General features: G+C 26.6%; 1 protein-coding gene across 1 annotated transcript in view; it reads left to right on the plus strand.

Moving 5' to 3' along the window:
• Positions 1-23,402, plus strand: part of LOC142325960 (apoptosis-resistant E3 ubiquitin protein ligase 1) — a 291,698-nt gene that overhangs the window by 265,641 nt on the left and 2,655 nt on the right. Inside the window, exons 14-17 of the mRNA XM_075367936.1 lie at positions 2,110-2,235; positions 4,431-4,619; positions 9,257-9,519; positions 13,365-13,485. Of these exons, the coding sequence (XP_075224051.1) occupies positions 2,110-2,235; positions 4,431-4,619; positions 9,257-9,519; positions 13,365-13,467 (681 nt within the window). The 3' untranslated portion in view covers positions 13,468-13,485. The remainder of the gene's footprint in view (positions 1-2,109; positions 2,236-4,430; positions 4,620-9,256; positions 9,520-13,364; positions 13,486-23,402) is intronic.

Raw genomic sequence — 23,402 nt, forward strand, 5'->3', positions numbered from 1 at the left:
TTTTTATTAAACTCTTGCCACTTGAAGGATTAGAAATGTTTTGTTAGAGTTTTATCTTATTACTAGCATCCCCTGTCATGGCTTCACCCACATTATATGGTTACTTGTGTTTCCTATCACAATCATTTTTTTTTTTTGTATGTTTTTTAGTCAAGTAATCAGAGTCAGGTGCAGTAGTTGCATCACACAGACAATAACAGTGTATGTGTTGGTTGAGCTGCCATGCTATATACCATTGCACTACTTAAAAAATTGAAATTCAAAAAACCAAAAAATGGTTTTTAGATATTTATCTGAAGAGTATTTTCAAGTCCCAAACTAGTGAATATCTGGTTTAGTATAGTGGGAAATGGGAAAAATTTTCAATCATTGTTCAATTTTTTTTACCTTTCTTTCCTCCTTTCAAGGTCGAATTTCAAAAAATCTAAAAATCAGTTTTTAAATATTTACATGAAAATTACACACACTAAAAATCAAGTTTATATCTTCATTTTTTAGCGAGAAATAAAAAAAAAAAAATTTAAATCCATTTTAACCCTTTAAATCAGTATTTCAGAAAATCTAGAATTAGTTTTTAAATATTCGCATGAAGATTACACACCAAAAATTAAGTTGATATCTTCATTTGTTACCGAGAAATTAAAAAAAGAAGTAGATTTCATTGTATTCCATTTTAACCCTTTAAACTCAGAATTTCAAAAAATCCTTTGTGCATTTACACAGTAAGAAGAACATGTGTACAAATTTTCATCAATTTATCTTAAGTAATTTTTGTTGGGCGTTGATGAGTCAGTCAGTAAGTCAGGACAAGTTGCTTTATAGATAAGATTTTAATAATAATTAACCTCTGCTAAATAATAAAAATTAATCACTTATTTTACTAAAAAATATCTGATTGCTCATCAGAACTCGTACCACAACCTCTTCTCTAAAATGAAAGTATAAAATATTTAAAAACTCAATAACATTGCAAGTATGTGAACTGTAAAGAAAAAACTACCTTGAATTTCAGACCAGTGGTTACAGTATAAGATATTTTCACATTAGCAATGTTGTAATTAATTTTAATCAAATGTTGTAATTAAACCAATGTTGTAATCAAATTTATTTTATAAAAAATAATTGTAATATTATTTTACAGTAATTTTTAATTGTAATTGTCTACAAATTTTATCATTTCAACAAATTTGAAGAAATTATAAATCTTTTCTAAAAAATGCATTTTGTTATCTTACAAATTTTTTTTTTTTAAATTCCTCTGTTATTCTTTACTTTACAACTAAAAGATTGTTTTGTTTTCTTTTTTTTTTTACAAAAAAAAAATTTGTTAAAACTAATTGATTTCATACATATTTTCCTTATAAATAAGTCAGTTACGAATATAAAAAGAAAGGAAAGATACTGTCAGTAAATAATTCCTCTGAAACCATGTTTTATGTCTATTGTTTGATTTCAACCATTGTGGAAGTCTTTCTTGGAAGCGGAAATAAGAATGTCATAACCCAGTTTTTTTTTTTCTAATAGAGAATATAAAAAGAAAGACCAAAAGAAAGAAACTTGTAAAATTAGAGTTCATTTAAAAGATTACCTTTTTTCTAAAATCAACAAGTTTTGAGGTACTTACAAATCGTTTTACCTCTTCTCAATCTTTACAGATCAACCTTTTAGGCAGAATTTTATTGAATCTTAATAAATGAATAAAACTCCATATGTCCTGATTTATGCACATTTTTATTGCAAAAATTCTGTACCGTAAGGCACCTGAATAAGCAGAAAAAGCAGTAAGTGAAAATAATTAACTAACAGAATTTCATGAAATGGGGTAAAAATCTGTATCCAAATTAGAGGAAATCGCTTTTAAAGTTTATGATGAAATTAACGTATCTGTGATCTGAATTTTTTTATAATTTTATGTTGTAGAAAAATAGGTCAAATACATCCTATCAAGATTTGGTTAAATGTCTGTTTTCAAGCACTCTGTAGATGTAGCCTTTTAGATGTAAATTTTAAATTTAAATTGTAATTTTTATAAATGATAAATTTTTGCTCTTAAACAAAGTTTGATATACAATTTATCTGTTTTTTTTTTTTTTTTTTGTTTTTTTGCAGTATTTTGAGCAGGATGATCCTGACTTGTATTTATCTAAAATAAAATATATATTGGAGCATGATGTGGAAGATATGGATCTTTACTTTGTTGAAGAAGACTATGATCAAGCTGGACAATTAATTAAGGTATTTCAAGTATTATATATAAAAAAATCATGCTTTCATGTCAGATAAAAATAATTTAATTTAAAGTAAAAAATACTAATATAAAAAAATAAAAAAAGTAGTAAATGAAAAATAATATTAAAATTAGCAAAACCTCAGTCGAACAGAAAAATATTATTAAATATGATAATGTATAAATTACTGATTGAGTAACACATATATTAAAGATATAATAACATTAGTATTTAAGAATATATTTCAATAAATCTTAATTTACATCACTATAAAGTTTAGCTGGGAATAGGAGAATTGAAACGAACGTTATGCAAAGGACCTGTTTCAGAGCCAATAACCATATGATGATAATAATGAGATTATGAAGCCTTAAAATGGTTGGGCTAATTTAAAATAAAATAATGCGGGAAATAAAATTATGCATTCATGAACATTCAACCAATAGAAAATTACTAATTAATAGTAACTTAATATTAGAAACTGGAATACAGTCATTGTTCAGATTTACATTTTGAAATGATGTAACTACATTATTTAAATATTATAACTGTGAGCTAATTTCTTTAATGTAAACAAAGTTAATTTCTTATAGTTGGCAGTAAAAGTTAAAAGTGTTATTTGAGAACATGGTAACATCTTGATGAAGATGTGGTGGAGCATCATTTCATCAAGCAGTTTCAGTTGGAAACTGAAGCCTGCAGGAATAGCAAAGTTCTCAAGCACGTCGAGTTACATGTAACTCACAGTGTCTTATCACAGTGGGCTCCATGAAAAAACCAACCAATGATGGTATTTTTATGCAGTCCTAATCAGACATTGACTTTCAGTGTGTTCTTTTCATTTTGGATTGTTTTATGGGGTTTTCAGTACCCCAAATTCATTATTTGTGTGTTTTAACTTTCCTGCACAATTGAAAGGTTGCCTTATCACTAAATAACAATTTAAGAAGATAATTAGGATTGTATTTTCTTCATGATGCATTACCTCTGCAGCAAACTGATATCGGAGGCAGCGATCATTTGGTCCTCCCTAACTGACTTTCCAAGATAGGCAGTGAATGCATCATGTACACGATCCACACTCTTGTTACTAACTGAAACTTTTGGATGACTTCCAGTTTATGAAACAAAGCTGCCAGTCTCTCTTAAAGTCGTATCCCATTGACAAATAGGCGTAGATGTCAGAGAATCGATATTCCATTCAGTTCGTACATACTGGTGAACACACTTAGTGATTAACCAAAACATGCACTGAATCTTCTGTAATCAGGTCCACAACACAAATAATTACAATTGCATTGAGTCAGCTTGCCTGTCCATGTGTATTCCGCTGACCTTGAGAATATACAGAACAAATCTTGGAGATATTTTCTATGGAATGAGCCTATTTGTAAAAGATTATGACTGGTTTTCTAAATATAGGCCATTACTTTTGGATACCTTTAACCTGAACACTCTGTATATAAGTAAGGTATTTTTGATGCATGAAATGTAAGATTAATAGTACTGCAAGTCTACTTATCTGATCTTTCTTTTAGTGGCAACAGCAGAATAATAATTACACTTTTTCTAAAATATGTTGATACGTTTTTAGTCTCATAAAACCTACGTATTAATCTGTAGAACTCTGATATTATCATTAATATATTTTTCCACTAAAACTTCACCCAATAATTTTATCCTCTCCATGTAGTTGTATATATTCCTGCCTCCTATTAGCTCTTTCTTTTCTCCCTACAGTAGTTCATTACCTACATCTTTAATATTCAAATTTGTTTTTTTTTTTTAATTATCAACATCATATTAAATATTTTTGGAAAATAAAATAAAAAATTTGCATTGAATTAATGTATTTTTAACTTCATAGCACCTAAAGATGAAGCAGTAATGTAAGTGCAAGAGATGTTTTATAAGTTTTATGTTTATTGGTAAGATGTTTAATTATATTATTATTATTAATATTTTTATAATCTTATTAACTGATTACATTTATGTTTGATATAAATAATAAATCTTTTAAAGAAGTAGTTCCTAATATCTGTGTTTCTATGCACAATTTATTATTTGACTAAATTAACAGAGATAACATCTCTTCATTGTATTAATTTTGTATCCTGCAAAAAAAAAAAATGTTATAATAAGTAGTATATGTTTTATATAAAATTATTATTAGTTGGTAAACTTACTGTTTTGTTTGATTAGGTTGTGGAATTAATACCAAATGGAGCTAAAACTAGAGTAAAAAATGTAAGTAAGCATCAGTATCTTGATGCTCTTGCACAGTATCGTTTAGCAACCAGTTTAAAAGATGAAGTTGAGTATTTTCTTAGAGGACTTAATGATTTAATACCTGATAATCTTTTAAGTATATTTGATGAAAATGAGCTTGAGGTTAGTGATTAATTCATTATAATTATATAATATAATATAATATAAAATATTTTGTTTATTTATTTGTTTGACAGAAACAACTGATAAAATTCATTTTTGTTCACTACTTATAAACAATATTCAACACATGTATAGAATAAACAAATAAATAATACAAATAATAATAATATCTATAATGCTTATATTTAATCTACAAATGTATAAAATAATATTAATAATTAGTTGTCATTATCTTGACATGACATTCAGATCATCTGCCAAAGTCAGAAAAAGAGCTGAAAAATAAAAAGAAAATACCATATAAATGAAATAAAATAAATACCATAAAAAAATGCATTATTAAGAAATAAATGTAAACATTTTGTATTTTTAAAAATAGTATGTAAGCTTAAATCTTTCCTTGATAAAAAGAAATTTCAGCAGGTTGCAACAGATAAGTCATTTCTAAATAAGTTAATAATAGTCTATAACTGAATGAAGGTACCTAAAATAGAGGTGATTATCAATTCTTTCCACTTGATAAACATTCACATATGCATATGGATGAGTATATTCAAAACAAAATTTAATAAAAAAATAAGAAAATTTGTAAAAATATCAAAAGAATCTTTAACATCACTAAAAATAAAACCACTGACCATTTACTATTGTTTTCTCAGTACAGGAGAAAAATTAAAGAGAAAAATGTAGCAATTTTAAAAACACAGTTGCACATCTGGTTCAAATAATCTTCAATAAATAATTAGTACACATTTAAAATTAAGGTAAAATTAAGGAAATTATAAATCCTTTGAAACCGAAGCAGGAGCGATATAAAATGCCGATAGCACAAGCGAAACGAGCCTTCAGTAAGAAATATAATTTGTTTACATCAAAAATTAATTTAAATGTCAGGAAAAGATTTTTGAAAGTATATGTTTGAAGTGTCGCTTTATATGGAAGTGAAACTTGGACAATCGGAGTATCTGAGAAGAAAAGATTAGAAGCTTTTGAAATGTGGTGCTATAGGAGAATGTTAAAAATCAGATGGGTGGCAAATCAGATAAAGTGACAAATGAAGAGGTATTGCGACAAATAGATGAAGAAAGAAGCATTTGGAAAAATATAGTAAAAAGAAGAGACAGACTTATAGGCAACATACTAAGGCATCCTGGAATAGTCGCTTTAATATTGGAAGGACAGGTAGAAGGAAAATATTGTGTAGGCAGGCCACGTTTGGAATATGTAAAACAAATTGTTAGGGATGTAGGATGTAGAGGGTATACTGAAATGAAACGACTAGCACTAGATAGGGAATCTTGGAGAGCTGCATCAAACCAGTCAAATGACTGAAGACAAAAAAAAAAAAATTGAAACCGAAGCACACAAAACACACACTCATGAATATGTTATAAAACCGGCAAAAGTAACTACATATATATTATAAATGTTTGTAATTATTAATAATAATTAGCCTAGCAGAATGCATTTTAATAGTAGAAAATAATTATTTATAAATATTTTTTTCCACCACTGCTTTATTTTTTTTCCTCTACATCTTGTACTTTTGCTATATCTCTGCTTCATCAGAAAATTTTCTGAAAATTGGATTAAACGCATAGTTAAAAAATTAAAAATATCAAGAGGAATGTTTACCATCTTGGTTACAAAATCAAATTTAAATTTAAAAATATGTATTTAAATTATAGTGTCAAAAGCAATAGTTACATTTTCTGCCACAGATTGTGGCAGCAGCAGAATAATCTCTTTTTCTGTTTAGCCTCTGGAATCACTTTAAGGTATTACTTTAGAGGATGAATGAAGATAATATGTATAAATGTAAATGAAGTGTAGTCTTGTACAGTCTCAGGTCGATCATTCGTGAGATGTGTGGTTAATTGAAACCCAACCACCAAAGAATACCAGTATCTAGTATGAAAATCTGTATAAAAATAACTGTCTTTACTAGGACTTAAACGTTAGAACTCTTGACTTTGAAATGACTTGCAATGACACATTCACCACTAGACCAACCCCTGGTGGTTAGCAGAATAATGTATTTCATATTATTGGCTAAGATGGTTAACAACATATCTCTTTATTTTTTTATATTTGAACTTTGTTTTTAACTTAATTTCTGCAAAATGTACTGATGAAGCAGAGATTTCTACTAAATTAGAAAATATGGAGGAAAATAAAGCATAAATCCAGGATAAAAAGTAATAATAATTTTTATAAATAATTACACTGGTAATTCACTCACAGTTGTCTTTTCAAACTCATATGAAGTCTTATGGTTCTCTATTAAGCTACCTCAATTTTTTTATTTAACGATTCTACAATTTATAATTCAGTTGTTATAGTCATTACAAATCATGATTTCCAGATGTTTTCAATAGATTTTCATATCCATTATAAGATTGATGAACATTTTATTTAACTTAAATAAAAAATAAAATGGCACAATCAAACCTAATTTTGTTATTATATTAGTGAATTAGAGCACTAATATTCTTAGAAAACTGTAACTCTAAAAAACATTTTCTTTATCATATTTTTGAGAAGAGTCTATATTTCTTTGTGATATATATTTAGATTGTAAAAGACATTATTCATATTTGTTGCAGCAAAAATAGTGGTAATAAAGAGAAAGAAACTTGATATATATTCCAAATGCTCGGATTAAATCAGCCTGCCTGTTGTAGATCTACTTTTTTCAGTTCTTACTGTTCTTGTTTATTTTTTATAATACTTTTTAACCTTACACATTTGAAAAGCTCATTTTTTAAAGGTGTTAAAATATGTTTTACCTATAATTTTAAGATAAAATCAGAGGAAGAAAGGAGACAAGTCTGTCATATGAGTTTACTGGGAACAGTGTGTGTAGTCAATCATAAAAACAAAAACTATATCTACAACAGGTTGCCATGTATCAATGGCAGTAATAGGTATATGCAACTGCACTCCTCTCCTTAGAGTGTTAAATAAATTTTTAATTAATCTAATAATGTGGCTAGTATTTTAATGTTTTCCTAGAATATAATAAGAGTAAATTGATTGAAGTTACCTTTAGAAAATATAATATTAAAGATGAAAATTATAGTAACGAATTAAATCAAAAACTGGCAAACCATATTCTGAACGATTTACAGTTATTTTAGTACCAATAATGATTAGAAAAATAATAACCATTGTATTATAGTAATGTGCCTTCTTCATCATGATATAGTCCCCATTGAATTTATTTAAATTAAGATAATTTCTAGAACAGATAAACTACAAAAAAGGAAGGAATTTATAAACATTTCATTAATATTATATTCCAGTAGTTCAGAATTCAATATAATTAATTTCTTCTTTTTCATAAGTCGATGCATTTTATTGGCATTATTATTTGTCAACAAGTTAACTATTAATTAGCGTTATTACCATGGTTCATCAGTGTGAATTCATATAAATTTTATTTATGGCTTATTTTATACTTCCTGAATTTTTATATGGTCTCAAATATGACCTAATCAAAAATGAACTAAAACAAAAAAACAAGGTACCCTTCTTTATTTAGAACAGTAAGATTCCAAAATAATTTTTATATATAAATGTTAGAATTCAGAGAACAAGTCTTTAATCAGACCATGAATAACATTTTTATACATTTGCATCAAGAAATACATTTTTCTAAAGAGGGGCCTCATCTTTATTTCACTGTAGAGGTGCTTTTTTTAGCTTAGACCATCTACAGATCACATTAAAAAAAGATAACTATACTTTGTTTACTTTCTGCTAGTACTCTTACATTTTTTCTAACTTCATCTTTCTTTTTGGAAAAAATTTTCTTCTTTTTCCTCTTGTTTTTTCCTGAAAATTCTTATTTTATTTTTACTTATTTTATTCTTTTATTTACTTTATTCATTTATGCTTACTTAATTTTATTTTATCAGTCCGAAATTTGTTCTTTAATATTTTATTCCTTTAAATCTTTTTGTTTAGATTAACAATCCATTTATTGTCCTCCATTTGTTTTAAGTATCTATAAGCAAAACTTCTAAAGCCTAAATAATTTTTTTTCTGACAGAATCCATTATTTTTTTTTTATTATTATTATTATTTTACGTTAAGGTCCTAAAATCTTTTTTAAATTTTCCTTCTTTTTTTAAATTATTTTTTCCATCTCAATCCTTTTATTATCATTGTCGTTTCTCCAGCATATAAAGCATTCTGGTTTAATGGTTGTGTTATATGTCTAAATTTTGTGTTAAAAGAAAGTATTTTGTTATGTATTTTTCATTAGTTCATAGGTTAGTTCCATTTTATTTGGTTTCATTTCTGAGATAGAGCTTTTCAAATTAATATACTTTATTATTTCTCTGAGGTATTTAAATTTTTCAGCTATTCTAATTTTACTATAGATAGGTTTTAGAGATTAAAAGTATTAATCTGGCATTGTAATACAATAGTCAATAAAGATCCTGATTATATATAGATTTAGTTTTTAATAGAATGCAATTTTTTCATTAATCATTCCAGTTATCTAATCTTCCTCGTTGAACTATGTCAAACAATCAGTGCATGGTAACAGACTTAATAAAAATAGATAAATATTTTATATCATTTCTAAGCACATATTCAAAAAAGTAAATATTTGAAATCTGTTTCAGCTTTTATTATGCGGTACAGGAGAATATAATGTAGCAGATTTTCGTGCACATCACATTATAAATGGTTCCTCTCCAGAATTTAGAAGAATATTAGATTGGTTCTGGACAGCTGTATCAAATTTTACTACAGAGGAAATGGCAAGATTACTTCAGTTTACTACTGGTTCTTCTCAGCTTCCTCCTGGTGGTTTTAAGGAACTTAGTCCTCGTTTTCAATTGACTCCAGCACCTACATTTGGAAATCTCCCAACTGCTCATACATGGTAAATGTAGTTTTCATTTAATTGACTACAAGAATTTATTTCTTTTGGTACTTTATAATTTATAGTTTTATAATATAAATATATATTAGTGAGTTATTATACCACTTCTCAGAAGTTTTACTAGCAACCATAGAACATTTGTGTAATATTGATACTATCATGTAACTGCACCCTTGATTGGGGTTTGGTCGATCAGTTCATTGTACAGTGGAATACTTCCACACACCACACAATTATGGAGATAGGTAACTGTTTTCTGCAAGGAAGCCTAAGACTTTTCTCTGGTGACTTTTATAATTGAAGGAAAACTAATTCCTGCAGTATATATTTTACCCAGTCAACATAAAATATCAATAATTAGTTGTTTTCACGTTAGATAAAAGTATTCTGACCACCTGAGAAATTGGGAGTAGAATGATTATCCACTGCTTGAGAAGGACCTTAAAGCAGTCATTTCTGGGTTTTTTTTGCAGTTCCTCTGTGGGTAGACCATTCCTTTCTTGTTATCCACCTATTTTCCTTATCCTTGATCATCATTTACATCTTGCATTGTTCTGTGAGTTTTGTCTAGACTGCCACTGGATCCACACTAAGGTTTGAGGACCTAGTAAGTCACTGTGTCCCTAGTATTTATGTGGTTTGATTGTTGGAAGCCTGCCAGTTGACCATGCCTGGTGTTTTTATTATTACCAGTGGCTGTACGAAAAGCCCATTCTTAGATTTATTTACATATTAAATAAAGCCAGGCTCCTGAAACCAGCTAATAAAAAATAAATATATGCAACAGATGATTTGGGAGTGTGTATATTCCATGTTATAAGACTAAAGAAATTGAACTAAATTTGTAAAAGCTAGAAATAACTTGATGAACTCTATTCTTACGATTGTTTTTTATTGTATTTAAATGGAAGCCCTTTACACTCATTGTTAGAAAAATTGTTACATGACGAAAAATATATTTTGGCATTTATTCTCTTATGATGTATTTAAAAAATAAAGTAGTACTTAAAATTAAACCTCTTCCTAGCAAGTGACAATATAATGAAAAATTAAACGTCTTACTTTTTGGTGTTTATTATTTTTAATTTACATATTTTAAATACTCACAATGAATTTTTTACTTAAAATTTCAACATACAAGAATAATATTTGAAACAATTTCCCAAGTTTTCATTTTATTTTTAATTAGGAATGAAGGTGCCACCTCTCTTTTGGCAAAACTATTCTTATGAGTTATTAGCATGCATTTTAACAAAAAATATCAGACAATTAAAATTAAAATATCTCAATTTTTTTTAAACTGCTTTAATAAAAATTATCTTAAAATTTCAAACAGGAGGTTTTTACCCATCTTCATGGAGATGTGTATTATTTCATATAGGAAAAATTTGAAAACTTTTTTTGAGGAATTTTGGCTATAAGCTCCTTTAGAATTCTGATAGATAGGATCTGGTACTCAAAGAAATACCATAATTAAGTGTATAAAATAATAAAACAACTCTATATAAGAAAATAAGTAAGAGGATGGATTGTAACCATCTAACTTTAAACATGAAAAAACACTGCATTATTCTTTTCAAGTAGATCTAACATTGCTGATTGCATGGATGAAATTTCCATTAATGATAATGATAGTATTTATTTTGCTCATAAAACAAAATTTCTGGTTGTTTTTTTTTAAATAACAAGCTCTTAAGATAATCAAATTGAACCGAAGCACCTTAATAAAATTCTTAAGCTTTTCATCAGTATTAAACATTTATTATTCCTATATATATTCCCATATAAAGTATATCATCTCTTGGGACTCCCTCAAAAAGTCAGAACAAGTTTTTAAGATACAAAAATGGGTTATTAGGTCATTTTCTGCCCCCAGTGAGTATGAATCTCATTGTCTGATATTTAAAAAAATAAATATTTTAATTTATCCCTGTGTTTATATTTATGAATGTGCTATCTTTACTAAAAAGAATAGTTCAGCTATTAATAATTAATAGTTCAACTAAAGAATAATTCAACTAAAAAACAGAATTCTTTTCATGTAACTCATCACAATATTCGGCTTATGAGAAGGGTCTTTCCGTTGTTATTTTTAATGAATTACTGAAACACTTTATAAATTTTTTTCCACTTTATTTAAAATGCAGTTAAAAGATTTTCTTTTACAGAAACAAAATTACTCATTCGTTTTAGTTTTGAAATAATACCAGTTAAAAATTTATAAAATATCCCCTGAATTTTCTGCACCCCACTCAACTTTTACATTAATATTTATTCAAACAATTTTTATTAAACACCTGAATTTTGAATTACTTTGTAGTTGTTTAATATATTTGATATATTCTTGTATTCAGTATACTTACCTTAAAATTATTTCATGTCTTTATATTTTAAGTAATTAATATAAACCTCTACTCTTTTACCTCATTCTATTAAAATAACACATCTATTTTTTATTATTTTTTTAATTATACACATTCTTGATATGATGTACATAATGCGTTACTGTGTACCAGTCAGAGTAAAAAATTTATTTACTCAAGATGAAATCGGTTGACCGAATAAGAGAGAAGATTCTTTTGGAGTACTCATCAATTAGTACAAGGAGAACTAAAGTATCAGAAAAAAATATTCATATTTGATTTACTACATATTTAATTTATTAATCTGCATCTTAAACTACAACAGAAACTAAAAGTAGCTAGGAAGTGAAAAATGAAGGATGGGCAGATGAAGTTCATAAAAGAATACTGTGCAAAACCAATATGCTAGCAAGCAGCAGAACCAATCAATCTGGATATACCAATAAAACGAAAGAATTGTGGGACCTAGGATGATGCAGGAAATGACAAGTCAGGCAGAAGGATTAAAGGATAATAGAGTGACAAGAAAAACATAAAAATTGACATGGAATGAGGAGACTTTGTTGGGTTAAAGTCAGCAGGGGAAAGCAGTGGTGTGACCAGCAACAATGTTTGTTGATAGAATCATAAACTCACATCATGTACAACAAGATTTGAATATTTATTTATGCATTGTATCTACTTTAATTTGTTTATCATAATAGCTTATTGTTTAGCTAAAATTGATTTAATTGGTCATTACTGAATAAATATCAAATTTAAGTTTTTGATAAATATTGTAAATAAATGAATTACTTATATTCAGATTTTATAATCTAAATACAATAAATGTGTTTTATTTGCCTCAATCCTGCTGCAAATCAGTGTCATTCATGAAAATAATATGTTTATTTCCATTTCTAGCTTCCAGTTGTATTTTCGTATGTGCTAATTTGTCCATCAGGTTTTTTTTATTATACTGATTAAACAGAAGGCTTGATATAATTTTTACTAAACCATGTAATCAGTTATTAAAGGAGGTGTCAAGTGTACTTTTGTATTTATTGAATACAGTCTCAGTCAAGTATTTATTATTTTATGCTACATTCGTAATTTACTAAAAGCTGTTTTATACAATGTCAAAGTGTTAATTAGACTCTCTCCTGTGAGTTGAAAGAGATTAATTTTTCTTAGTTATGACAACCAGAATCAGTTTTCATTGTCAACATTATTTAAACAATGTGTCCCTCTCAAACTGATATTGGTGGTTTGAGTTTTTGTTTCTATTTATTTTTAGTTATAACAAAATCATCATTTGTTTCTAAAATATACTTACTATTTTCAATATTTACAAATTAGGTTTATTGTTTATAAGGTGTTGTACTTTGGAGGTTTGTAGTAAAAACATTATGTAGGAATTCTTTTAATATTTTCCAATTTAGAACATTGTTTAAATCTAATTTTATTAGTAACCAGTGATTACATTTTTATTCTTTTTTTCAGTTTTAATCAGCTTTGTTTGCCCGATTATGAATGCTATGAACAATTTGAAAAAGCACTCCTCTTAGCAATTAGTGAAGGAACAGAGGGCTTTGGAATGATATAAACATACTTCTGTTCAGCTGTGAGTTTAAGTAAATAGAAATTTTAATTTGATTACAAATTATAAATATTTATTAGTTGTATTGTATTTATGAAATATTAAAATATGTATTTTTTTTATATTAACTCGTACATTATTTAAAATTTAGTATTTTTTATGATTAATTAAGGAAATCTTATTTATTTTTGTTATTGTTAACATTAATAATTCAGTTAAGTTTCTATGATGTGTACAATATTGTATGATATATTTTATATTATTACATAAATTATATTATCTGAATGTATTCGGATGGGTCACCTATTCTATTATTGTAAATGCTCTTTTATCAGAAGATAAAACAAGTCTGAAAGGTTTTGCTAATAAAAATAATAAATTATCAGATAGAAAAGTGTTACTTATAGTTACTATTTATTTATTGGTTATTGGTTCTTTCTTGGGAACTTTTTAATTTTTAATTTTACTTTTACCCTAGAAGCAGCAGTTGAAACTCACTTCTAATTTTGTCATTTTTGGATCTTTATTTTAAAATATTGTAACTTTCATTGTATTTGCGTTACACAGAATGTTATTTAATTCATTCAAATGTATGGCTCTTTTTAACTATAAAATTAATTTTCCAAATGTGTACATTGAATCTGTTCAACTAGTGAACAGTAAGCAATCCCCCCCATGGCCCAATGATTTGAGGATATGTATGACATGTATAAAATAGGTGTGGTCTTGTACTGACTCAGGCCAACCATTCCTAAGACATGTGTTTAACTAAACCCCCAACCTCTAAAGTACACCAGTATCCACTGTCTAGTATTCAAATCGATATAAAAACAACTAACCCTTACTAGGATTTGAACCTCAGAACCTTCGACTTCAAAAATCAACTGTTAAACAATTGATTTGCAACAAGTTAACCACTAGACCAGCTAGGACTATAACATTAAAATATCAATTTATTTTTAAGCTATCCTCATGTTTTTATTTGCAATAATACTTCTTACAATTGAGTTTTGTTTATAATTTATTGTAAATTGTGATTCATTTTCAGTGAAACATTGTTGCACTGATTTTTTTCATAACTTTTGCTTTTTATGTTTGTTTATTATATAGAAAAATAGAGTATAAAATCATGTGTGATCTCAAAAATAGAACTTTTGTTGAATTGCTGAACAGAAAAAGTAAACTATGTGGGCAGATGGTTTACAGCAGAGTTATACATTAAACACCCTCGACTAAATTTTTATTAATACATGTATAATTGATCACTAATTAATAAAATTGCATTTATCTAAAAAGAATGAATGTAAACATTACTATGCCGAAAATTGTATAAATTATCACCTTATGAATAAATAATCCCCAAAGTTTTAAGTGATAAATTTTTCCATCAATAGCACTACTTTAGTACCTAATTCACTACCAAAAAATTAACTCTTTGCTCCTTCTAGGGTTTGTTAAGTGCTTTGTTAATAATTAAGTATGTGAAAAATGTTATTGTTTATTAATGTATTATGTTCGTTAATTTATGTGTTTACTATTTACTTCAAATTGTTGTTACATTATAACATTTTATATAAAAATTTGAAATTTTAATTTTATGAAAGTTTTCAATTACTATTACAGTCATACCTCAAACATAATGCTTTTATTTCTTTTCAAACTTTTGTCAATAGGTTACATTTGCTTATATCATGCTACTACCAGTTACTAATTTTTAATTAACAAATTATTTATGGATCTGATTCATGAATCATATGTGACAATATATGCTACTACGTAGGAAAATGACTAGCATCTATCATGCAATTCTTACTTTTGACATTTCATCTGTGGTATCTAAAATTTAGAAATTGATTATTCTACCAGTAATGTTAAAACCTGATTAAAATTCTTAAACCAAGTTTAAACAATGTATACACTCTGGTAATATTAATGGAAAAATTCCAACATGAATGAATTTCCCTGTAACAAACTTGTAAAAACACTTTAAATTTAGATCTTCTTATTTTAGAGCTACATAAATGAGAAGCCTCATTTTAATAGCTTGTTTGGTCATTGATATAGTTGCTGTCAATTATATCAACTACCTGGGCCTTTACCTTGAACCAGAGACTCATCATATAAATTTACTTGTACTGTTGATAACATTGAAGATGAAAATTTAAAATAAATGTCTTACAGAAATCTGAGGAATAAAGGAATTGCTTATATGAGATTCATCTGAACCTCAATATGAATTATTCTATACAAATTTCTTCTGTCACTTGATATTTTCTTTATTATCTTCCATGATTTTGCTACTGAATATTTGTCAAAATCAGTTGCTTTCATTCTGATTTTTTTGATGCTCGCTTCATTAAATCAAATTTCTTCTTCTATCTTCTTTCAAAGTAATAGATGTCTGCTTTTTTAATTGCACTGCAAATACTCATCAGCTTCTTCCTTATTTTTTTTTTGTTCAATCCATCAAATAATCACTATTATTTTTTAAACTTAGATACTTAGAAATTTAATGATGTATTCATTGCATGTTTTTGTAATTATTTACAATAGGTTTTGTTACAAAAGTTTATATTAAATCATAATAGCATAGATTGGGGTATAACTGTGTTTTAAGTATATGTAAGAAAAATAGTTGTGAATAAATTAATACTGTATCAAAATAACTGTTGTAGTTTTACTTGTAGATTATTATAATTAGATCATTTAAATAGATCTAGAATAGACTGATGTTATTTCATTTTTTTTTTCAAGTACTATAATGATATGAAAATGTTAAGTGCCAGACATCTTACAGCTGTTGTGATATTTTGTACTGGCATTTTTCATTAGTTTTACATATTGAATACTTTAACCAAACGATCCAAATGATATAATTATTAATAGAGAAACTAAATACTTAGATATTGTGGTTACTAGGAATATATTCATTTATCTTTCATTTTATAAGTCATTGCATTAATCTGCAGACCACTTAGTCAGTGCTATACACTTATTAGTTCATAATATATTTGTCAATATAAAAAATAAATTAATGATAAGATTACAACTATTCTAGTCACTCCTAGTGTAATTGACAGTTAGTTTTAAGAAATTAATATTTTTAGTAAATTTTATGATAGTCATCTGTCAATTTAATTTTTTTATCTGAAAATGTAAAATATAGCCTTGTATTTAATTATTTAGCGATATTTAATATAATCGTAATAGTATCATTACTGTTTGCTAGTTTCTAATGGCTCATGTTTTTTGCTGACACAGAATTTTTTTTTTTTAGGAAAGGCATTACCTAAATCACAATTAAACGTGTTTGATCTTTTGCTGTTAATAATTTTAGCCATTAATAATTTTGCTGTTAATAAACTAAGCCAAACTTATTTGATTAACAATTCTAAGATGTTAAAAAAGAAATCCATAAGCTTAAGAAGTCAGTAATTTTCCATAAAAAACGGGTATATTGCATAACAGGATAATGTATAGCAGATGTAAACTGATGAAGTAGTAAGAGTAAATCATTAAATCAAGTGTCAGTAAACTGATTCTAAAAATCATTTAGTAATAAAAGTGAAGACATTTTAAGAAAACATTTCTTAGATAGATCATGCTGAGGTATTTAAAATATTTTTACTAATGACAAGCAGTATCTTGAATTGCTTGAATATCAATTTTTTTAAGTTTCATTGCATTTCAATATTTTGAAGCGCTCTATATATCTCTTGGTATGCAGTATAATCATTATATTTATATATATAATTTTTTTTTTGTAATTAATTCGCTGAGTCAAAGCAGTGTGTCACAAAAGAATGGATTATATTAATCTGTTGCTTTACTACTGTTATCAGATAGTTCTGTCTCAGTCTTATGGCTGGGACACATGTAAAACACCTGTGATAAGAAGTATGAGTCACAATTACTTTCTCTGAGAGCATTGATTTTCTCTCTATGGCCAGCCCATGTGGTAAATAGAATGTCACCGAACAGAGTTACACAGATGTCACTTGTAGGTTTTACTATCACCAGCATTTCAGTGAACTTGACATGCTAATATGCAAGAGCATATTAACTCTTACACTGATAGGCAACTGTTTGATTGGCTCAGTGAAAAAGGCAACAGGAAATAACTTCACTCATCACTTTTCCCAATAATCCTGGCACAAAATTCTTGTTATCAAACATTGTCTAACACTTAAGGATAGCTATATATCATATTTGGGAGTGTCTTGCGTGTCATGTCAGATTGCCAGCAACTATTCTAGTTAGGACACAACAAATACTTGTACATATACAGAATGTACAAAATTCTTGTTCAAAATTTTTGAAATGGCTTATTTTGAAATAAGCCATTTCAAAAATTCAAGGCTTGGTACCCTACATCAAAATAAAGAAAACTTTTTATATCAACATATGTCTGGAAACGCTTAGTTTACCAGGTATCCTATTTGTATTTTGTATTTTAACATAAAAATTTATTTCTCAGGAATATTTAATCATATCAAGCTGAAATTTCATATACTGCTAGGGTACCTAGAGGTTTACTTGTACAAAAATAATGAATCCGATCTCTCAGTCCATTTCAATCCATTGTTTTTGCCATAAAACACTAACATTTTTTGTAATAACATAACATTTAAATAGACCAGACATTACAAAAAATATAACATTTAAAAATTTACGTGACTGCCATTTTGAAATGGATTGAGAGATCAGGTTATATATCTTGCTCACTCATCCTCTGAAGTAATACTTTATGGTGGTTCTGGAGGCTAAACAGAAAAAGAGAGAGAGCATGTATGAAATTTCAGCTGAGAAATAAATTTTTATGTTAAAAATACAAAATGGCGGATACCTGGTAAACTAAGCGTTTCCAGACATTTATTGAAATAAAGTTATTTTCTTTATTTTGATATGGGAAACCATCTCTTGAATTCTTGAAAAGGTTTATATAAATATCCTGTACATAAAAACAATTAATTAAATACGTTCTAGAATAAATATATCCATAAAGACAAACAAATTAATCGATCTTTTATCAGTGCAAACCATCCACAATGATACATTTTTTTCTTACTTCAGTGCTTCTTAATATGTTTACTTTTGTGTTCCTGTATAGCATTACAGAATTCTCAATACAATAACTATGCATTATGCAGTTGGATACATAATATCATTTTTTTAAGAGTATAAGTTTGTAATTTTTATCTGTATTTTAAGTATTGAAAATTATGAGGTTTCAAAATTCCCTTGTAATTATTATTACTATGCTGAACCTCTACTAGAAAATCAAATAAGCCACTAAATTAAGGCCTGAATAGAAACAGCTAATTTTGTGAATAAAATTAATATATATACAAAAAATCTTTATTTACGTATATTAAATGGACGTACATTTTATGCTTCATGATGTATCAACTGAATGTATAGTTATATTTTTTTGTTTTTGCATTTAAATTATTTGCATACCGAAATTCTGAAAAAAAAAACAGTCATCTTAAAACATAATGATCACATATTGAAACATCATTTTTCAACTGTATCCACATACTACTTTTTGTAAATTAAAAGTCTGTTTTTTATCAGCCAGAATCCCTCTTAGATCACTAAAGATACTATCTGAAGAATTTTATAAAGATGAATGTAGCATATAGTAAATCATTAAGTCTTGCCATTTTTTCCTCTTTTGCCTGTAATTAATCCCTATTTGATATTTGCTGACTACATGTTCCAGTTCAGGTTACTTGCACTCTTGATACAGTAATTTATAAAGTTTGTGTATTCAGCAACTAAAAACAAAATGAAATCTTTAATAGGCATTTTCCTTTAAAAAAAAAATAGATTTTTTTTTAATAATTGTGAACAATCTTTGCTTTTGGAGAATAATTAATCAAAGCACATTTTATAGTTTAATAGGATTTATCTCAAAGAAAACGTATCTGTAAACTTAACTTAAGTGTAAACTAAGAGTTAAATTTTCAATAATGGAAACAGAAAGAAATATCTCATTCTTACTCAACAGGTCACTTGTAATTTTATTTTGTTAGTTATTTTAATATTTATCATTTTACGTATTTAGTGTAACAAAAAAAAAGATTATTTTCATGTATGAGTATGTAAGTTTCCCATTTTATAATTTTTCAATAAATACCTAGCAATAATTTCATATTCATTCAAATAAAAAGTAATACAGTCGTTTTAATTTGATCTGTAACAGTAATAATAAAAATATTTTTTAGCTAATACACTCCACTCCTATACTCATTTCCATATTCTTTACTCATATCATATATTATTATACATACTACTTTTCATTCATCTTATGTAATGGATGTGGATGTAATGATGTGATGTGTAATGATGTGGATGTGGTACGTCTTTTTTAAAAAACTTTTCATTTAATTCAAACAGAAATAATTTAATTATTGATTTATAATTGATTATATTGAAATATTTGTGCATATTTGAAAGATTTAATTTGTTGTAAACAGCATATACTTTTTAATATCTGAAAAATTCATCAAAAAAATGTCATCCTTTAAACATATATTTCTTTTCATTTCATCATTTCTTTTTTTTTAATATTTTGTTGTTTAAAATATATTTAAACTGAGAAGTTATGGTATGATATGGTACATGTAAAAAAAAAATCAAAATTTTGTGAGTTAAGAACATGTAAAAGTCATTTTTTCATTTACATTATAAAAAATTAATCTATTTTATAAGGTAAATCTAAGTAATTTTAGAATAGCTATGCCCCAAGATTCAAGGTCAAGTACATTAATTTGTTTCTATTTCCACCCTTTCTATCTGACCATCATCTACGTATCAAAATATTATCAACAAAAAATAAATCTACATTTACTTAAAAATCATAATTGTTGAATTTAGCATCATCATATTATTATCTGCTCTCTGAATGACCAGGTCCCTTTTACCATATCCATCTCTATTCTTTTCTATTCCCAACTAATTTTTTAAGATCCTGATAGCTTCTTCTGTCAGGACAAATCATTAGGAATTCTGTAATTTTTACTTTTTTCAGTTACTCCTTTTTTGCACCTCCTACCAATTCTTCTAGCAATATTTTAATATAATAAATCTTTTTAAGGAAAAGGATCTGTTCCAAACCATCCTATTCTGAATTGTTTTGATTAAGCTTCTGTTCTCATTAATTCGCCTCATTATTTCATCATTTTTAATCTTGTCTATCCATTTAATCTTCTTTAATCTCCTTCATGCTCACATTTCAAACACCACCATCTTTTTCCTTTTTCTTAGTGTTCATGTTTCACAATTATATAGAAATACACTCCAAACCTACAAAACAACAGTGCATCAAGTTGCTTCTTAAACTCTTAACTCTAACTTACAATAAATGCTTCTGTCTGTTAAATCCTTTGTTACCCGTTGCCATAGTTGATTTCATTTAATTTTCATTTTTACAATTTCTGTTAACTTACCTTAATATCTGTACTGTTTTACTTGTTCAATTCTATTTTCTTTTGGGAATTTTCTTATTGTATCCTACACTTATTACTTCTAATTTGCTATCATTAATTTTCATTCCATATTCTGTCATTTCTTCTAATTATTAAATCTTCTATTGAATATCCTGAGTTCCTTTTAAAAAAAAAAAGCATGTCACCTGCAAACCTTACATTTACTCTCTTCCTCCTATATTGATTGTTTCATCTAGAGCATTTCTTCTAAGACTATTTGTGATCAGATCTTTAACATACATCTTAACAAAGTTTGTGATAGACAGCATCTTTACTCTTCTTCCTAGATCAAACTGATTAGTTTGATTTTCTTTTACGTTCATAGGCATTTTCTGATTCAGTTACAATTCCCCACATATATTCATGTAAATAATTTTTAAAATGCTATAAAATTGTGTTTGGAAATTTTAAATATTCTGAAATTTATAATAGAAATGGATTTAATATTTCCTAATTATTGTTTTTTTATCAATAAAGTTACGATTATCAAAAATAGTTAGGATTGAATCATCATTTATTTATATTAAAAATAAATAAATCAGCAGTAGTCCAGACAAATTTTTATGATTCTACACACAAAAATTATGTTTCAGTATCTTTCAATAATGGAGTTCATTTCTAGTAAGTAAAGTAAATTATTACTACTACAATTGATTGGATGTTTTTTTTTTATTGTGGATTGACTTGCATTCAAGTTACTGTAGAAAGAAAAACAACTTTGTATCTTTGATAGTTTAGTCTGTTTATAATACTAACTTCAGCCTCACTAACATTTTGATATCGATACTTTACAGTTTGCTCTGTTTCTTTCTTTCTTTCTTTCTTTCTTTCTTTCTTTCTTTCTTTCTTTCTATGGATATTCTCTATAGCATTCCTTCTTATATGATATTCTATAAGAATGTACTGTAGAAGATCGTATGATAATTCTACATTTTTCTTATCTTTATTCCAACTTGTTTGTTATTAAATCCTTCCATTGTTTAATGTTAATAGTAAAATAAAATTATTTACAACCATCATCAATGTACCTAATGTCCTAATGTTGAGTTTTAACTGATTAAGTTTCTTATTTTATTTTTTCATCTTGGATATTTGGAAGTTTTGTTTTATAGAGATATAATATATTTTATACATAAATTTAAGACAAAGAATAAAGGAGGTATGAAAAACAGATAGAAGTCCACCAGATGATATGTAGTGAATCCAGTTATGGAAATTATACCTTTGACAAAAGAAATTATTAATCTCAGAATTCATTGTGTGGCCTCTTCTCACCTTGTTACCCGCTTATTTTCTTAAATTGTACTTCTCTGACAATTTTGTTTAAATTTTTCTTCTATTAATGTTTTTGACAATAGGTCTTAGACCTCAACTAGATATTTTCTATTTTTCTTAACTTTATTAAACCTTGTCTGTTATTAAATCCCTCCATTTAATATTTATAATAAAATTATTTATAACCGTCATCAAGTACATTCATCATCCTTTTCTCCTTACATTTAAATAAGCAGGAAAAACATTACAAACAAGCTAAAAGTTGTACTCAAGGTATTTTAATTTAAATAGCATGAGTTATTATTAATAATTATGGCAGAAAAGATTTTGGCTGCAGTGGAAAATGCAATTTGTTCCTGTCTTTAGACAGCAAGATGTTTTAATATTTGGTGTTGTTGTAATATTAAAATACAAATTAACAATAAGCACCTTTTCTTTTTGAAATAATTTTATAACAAAGTTCAGGTATCCATATTATCGAATTTGTTTAAAAAATAAATGTTATTGAATCTGATATATGAGTACATTACAATTTAAAATTTATCAAAATTCTGTAACCTCTGTTGTACAATTTTTTTTTACTCCCTGAGCTGTCAGTGATTGTTGTCTTCATTTGGTCAGACAGACACTACAATTATGTGGAAATATATTAATTTCAAAAATAAATAAATATATATTCATCTTAAGAATGTTAATATAAATATGATTTTTTTTTTACTGAATGATTTATTTGTTTAGAAAAAAAGAATCTTATAATATGCCGAGTACAAATTTTTATTTGACTGTTTTGTATTTTTAATTATTTTATAAATGAGTCTAATTGTATAACATTTTATATTCACTGTGATGATAGTTTTTATCGATTCATTTATGCTTCATTGTATTATGCTGATCTCATACATCAATTTTCATTTAAAAGATCTTAAATTGTATTTTTTGTAAATACAAACTTGTGTTATGTACTTTAGAAATGTTAGTAATATGTAATGTTGATTAAAATGAAACACACAATAATAGTTATTATTAATATTGAAACTTAGAATATAATTGTACGCTGATTACATTTATTTTAATAAAATTTAATTATAGCTTTGAAAACATAATTACTTACTATTAAATGAATTCAGGTTATTAATGTTTAGACTTTTTTTGGTTGATTTATTATATAGTTTT

The sequence above is a fragment of the Lycorma delicatula genome, chromosome 6 (genome assembly GCF_047948215.1).
Source record: "Lycorma delicatula isolate Av1 chromosome 6, ASM4794821v1, whole genome shotgun sequence".
Taxonomy (NCBI): domain Eukaryota; kingdom Metazoa; phylum Arthropoda; class Insecta; order Hemiptera; family Fulgoridae; genus Lycorma; species Lycorma delicatula.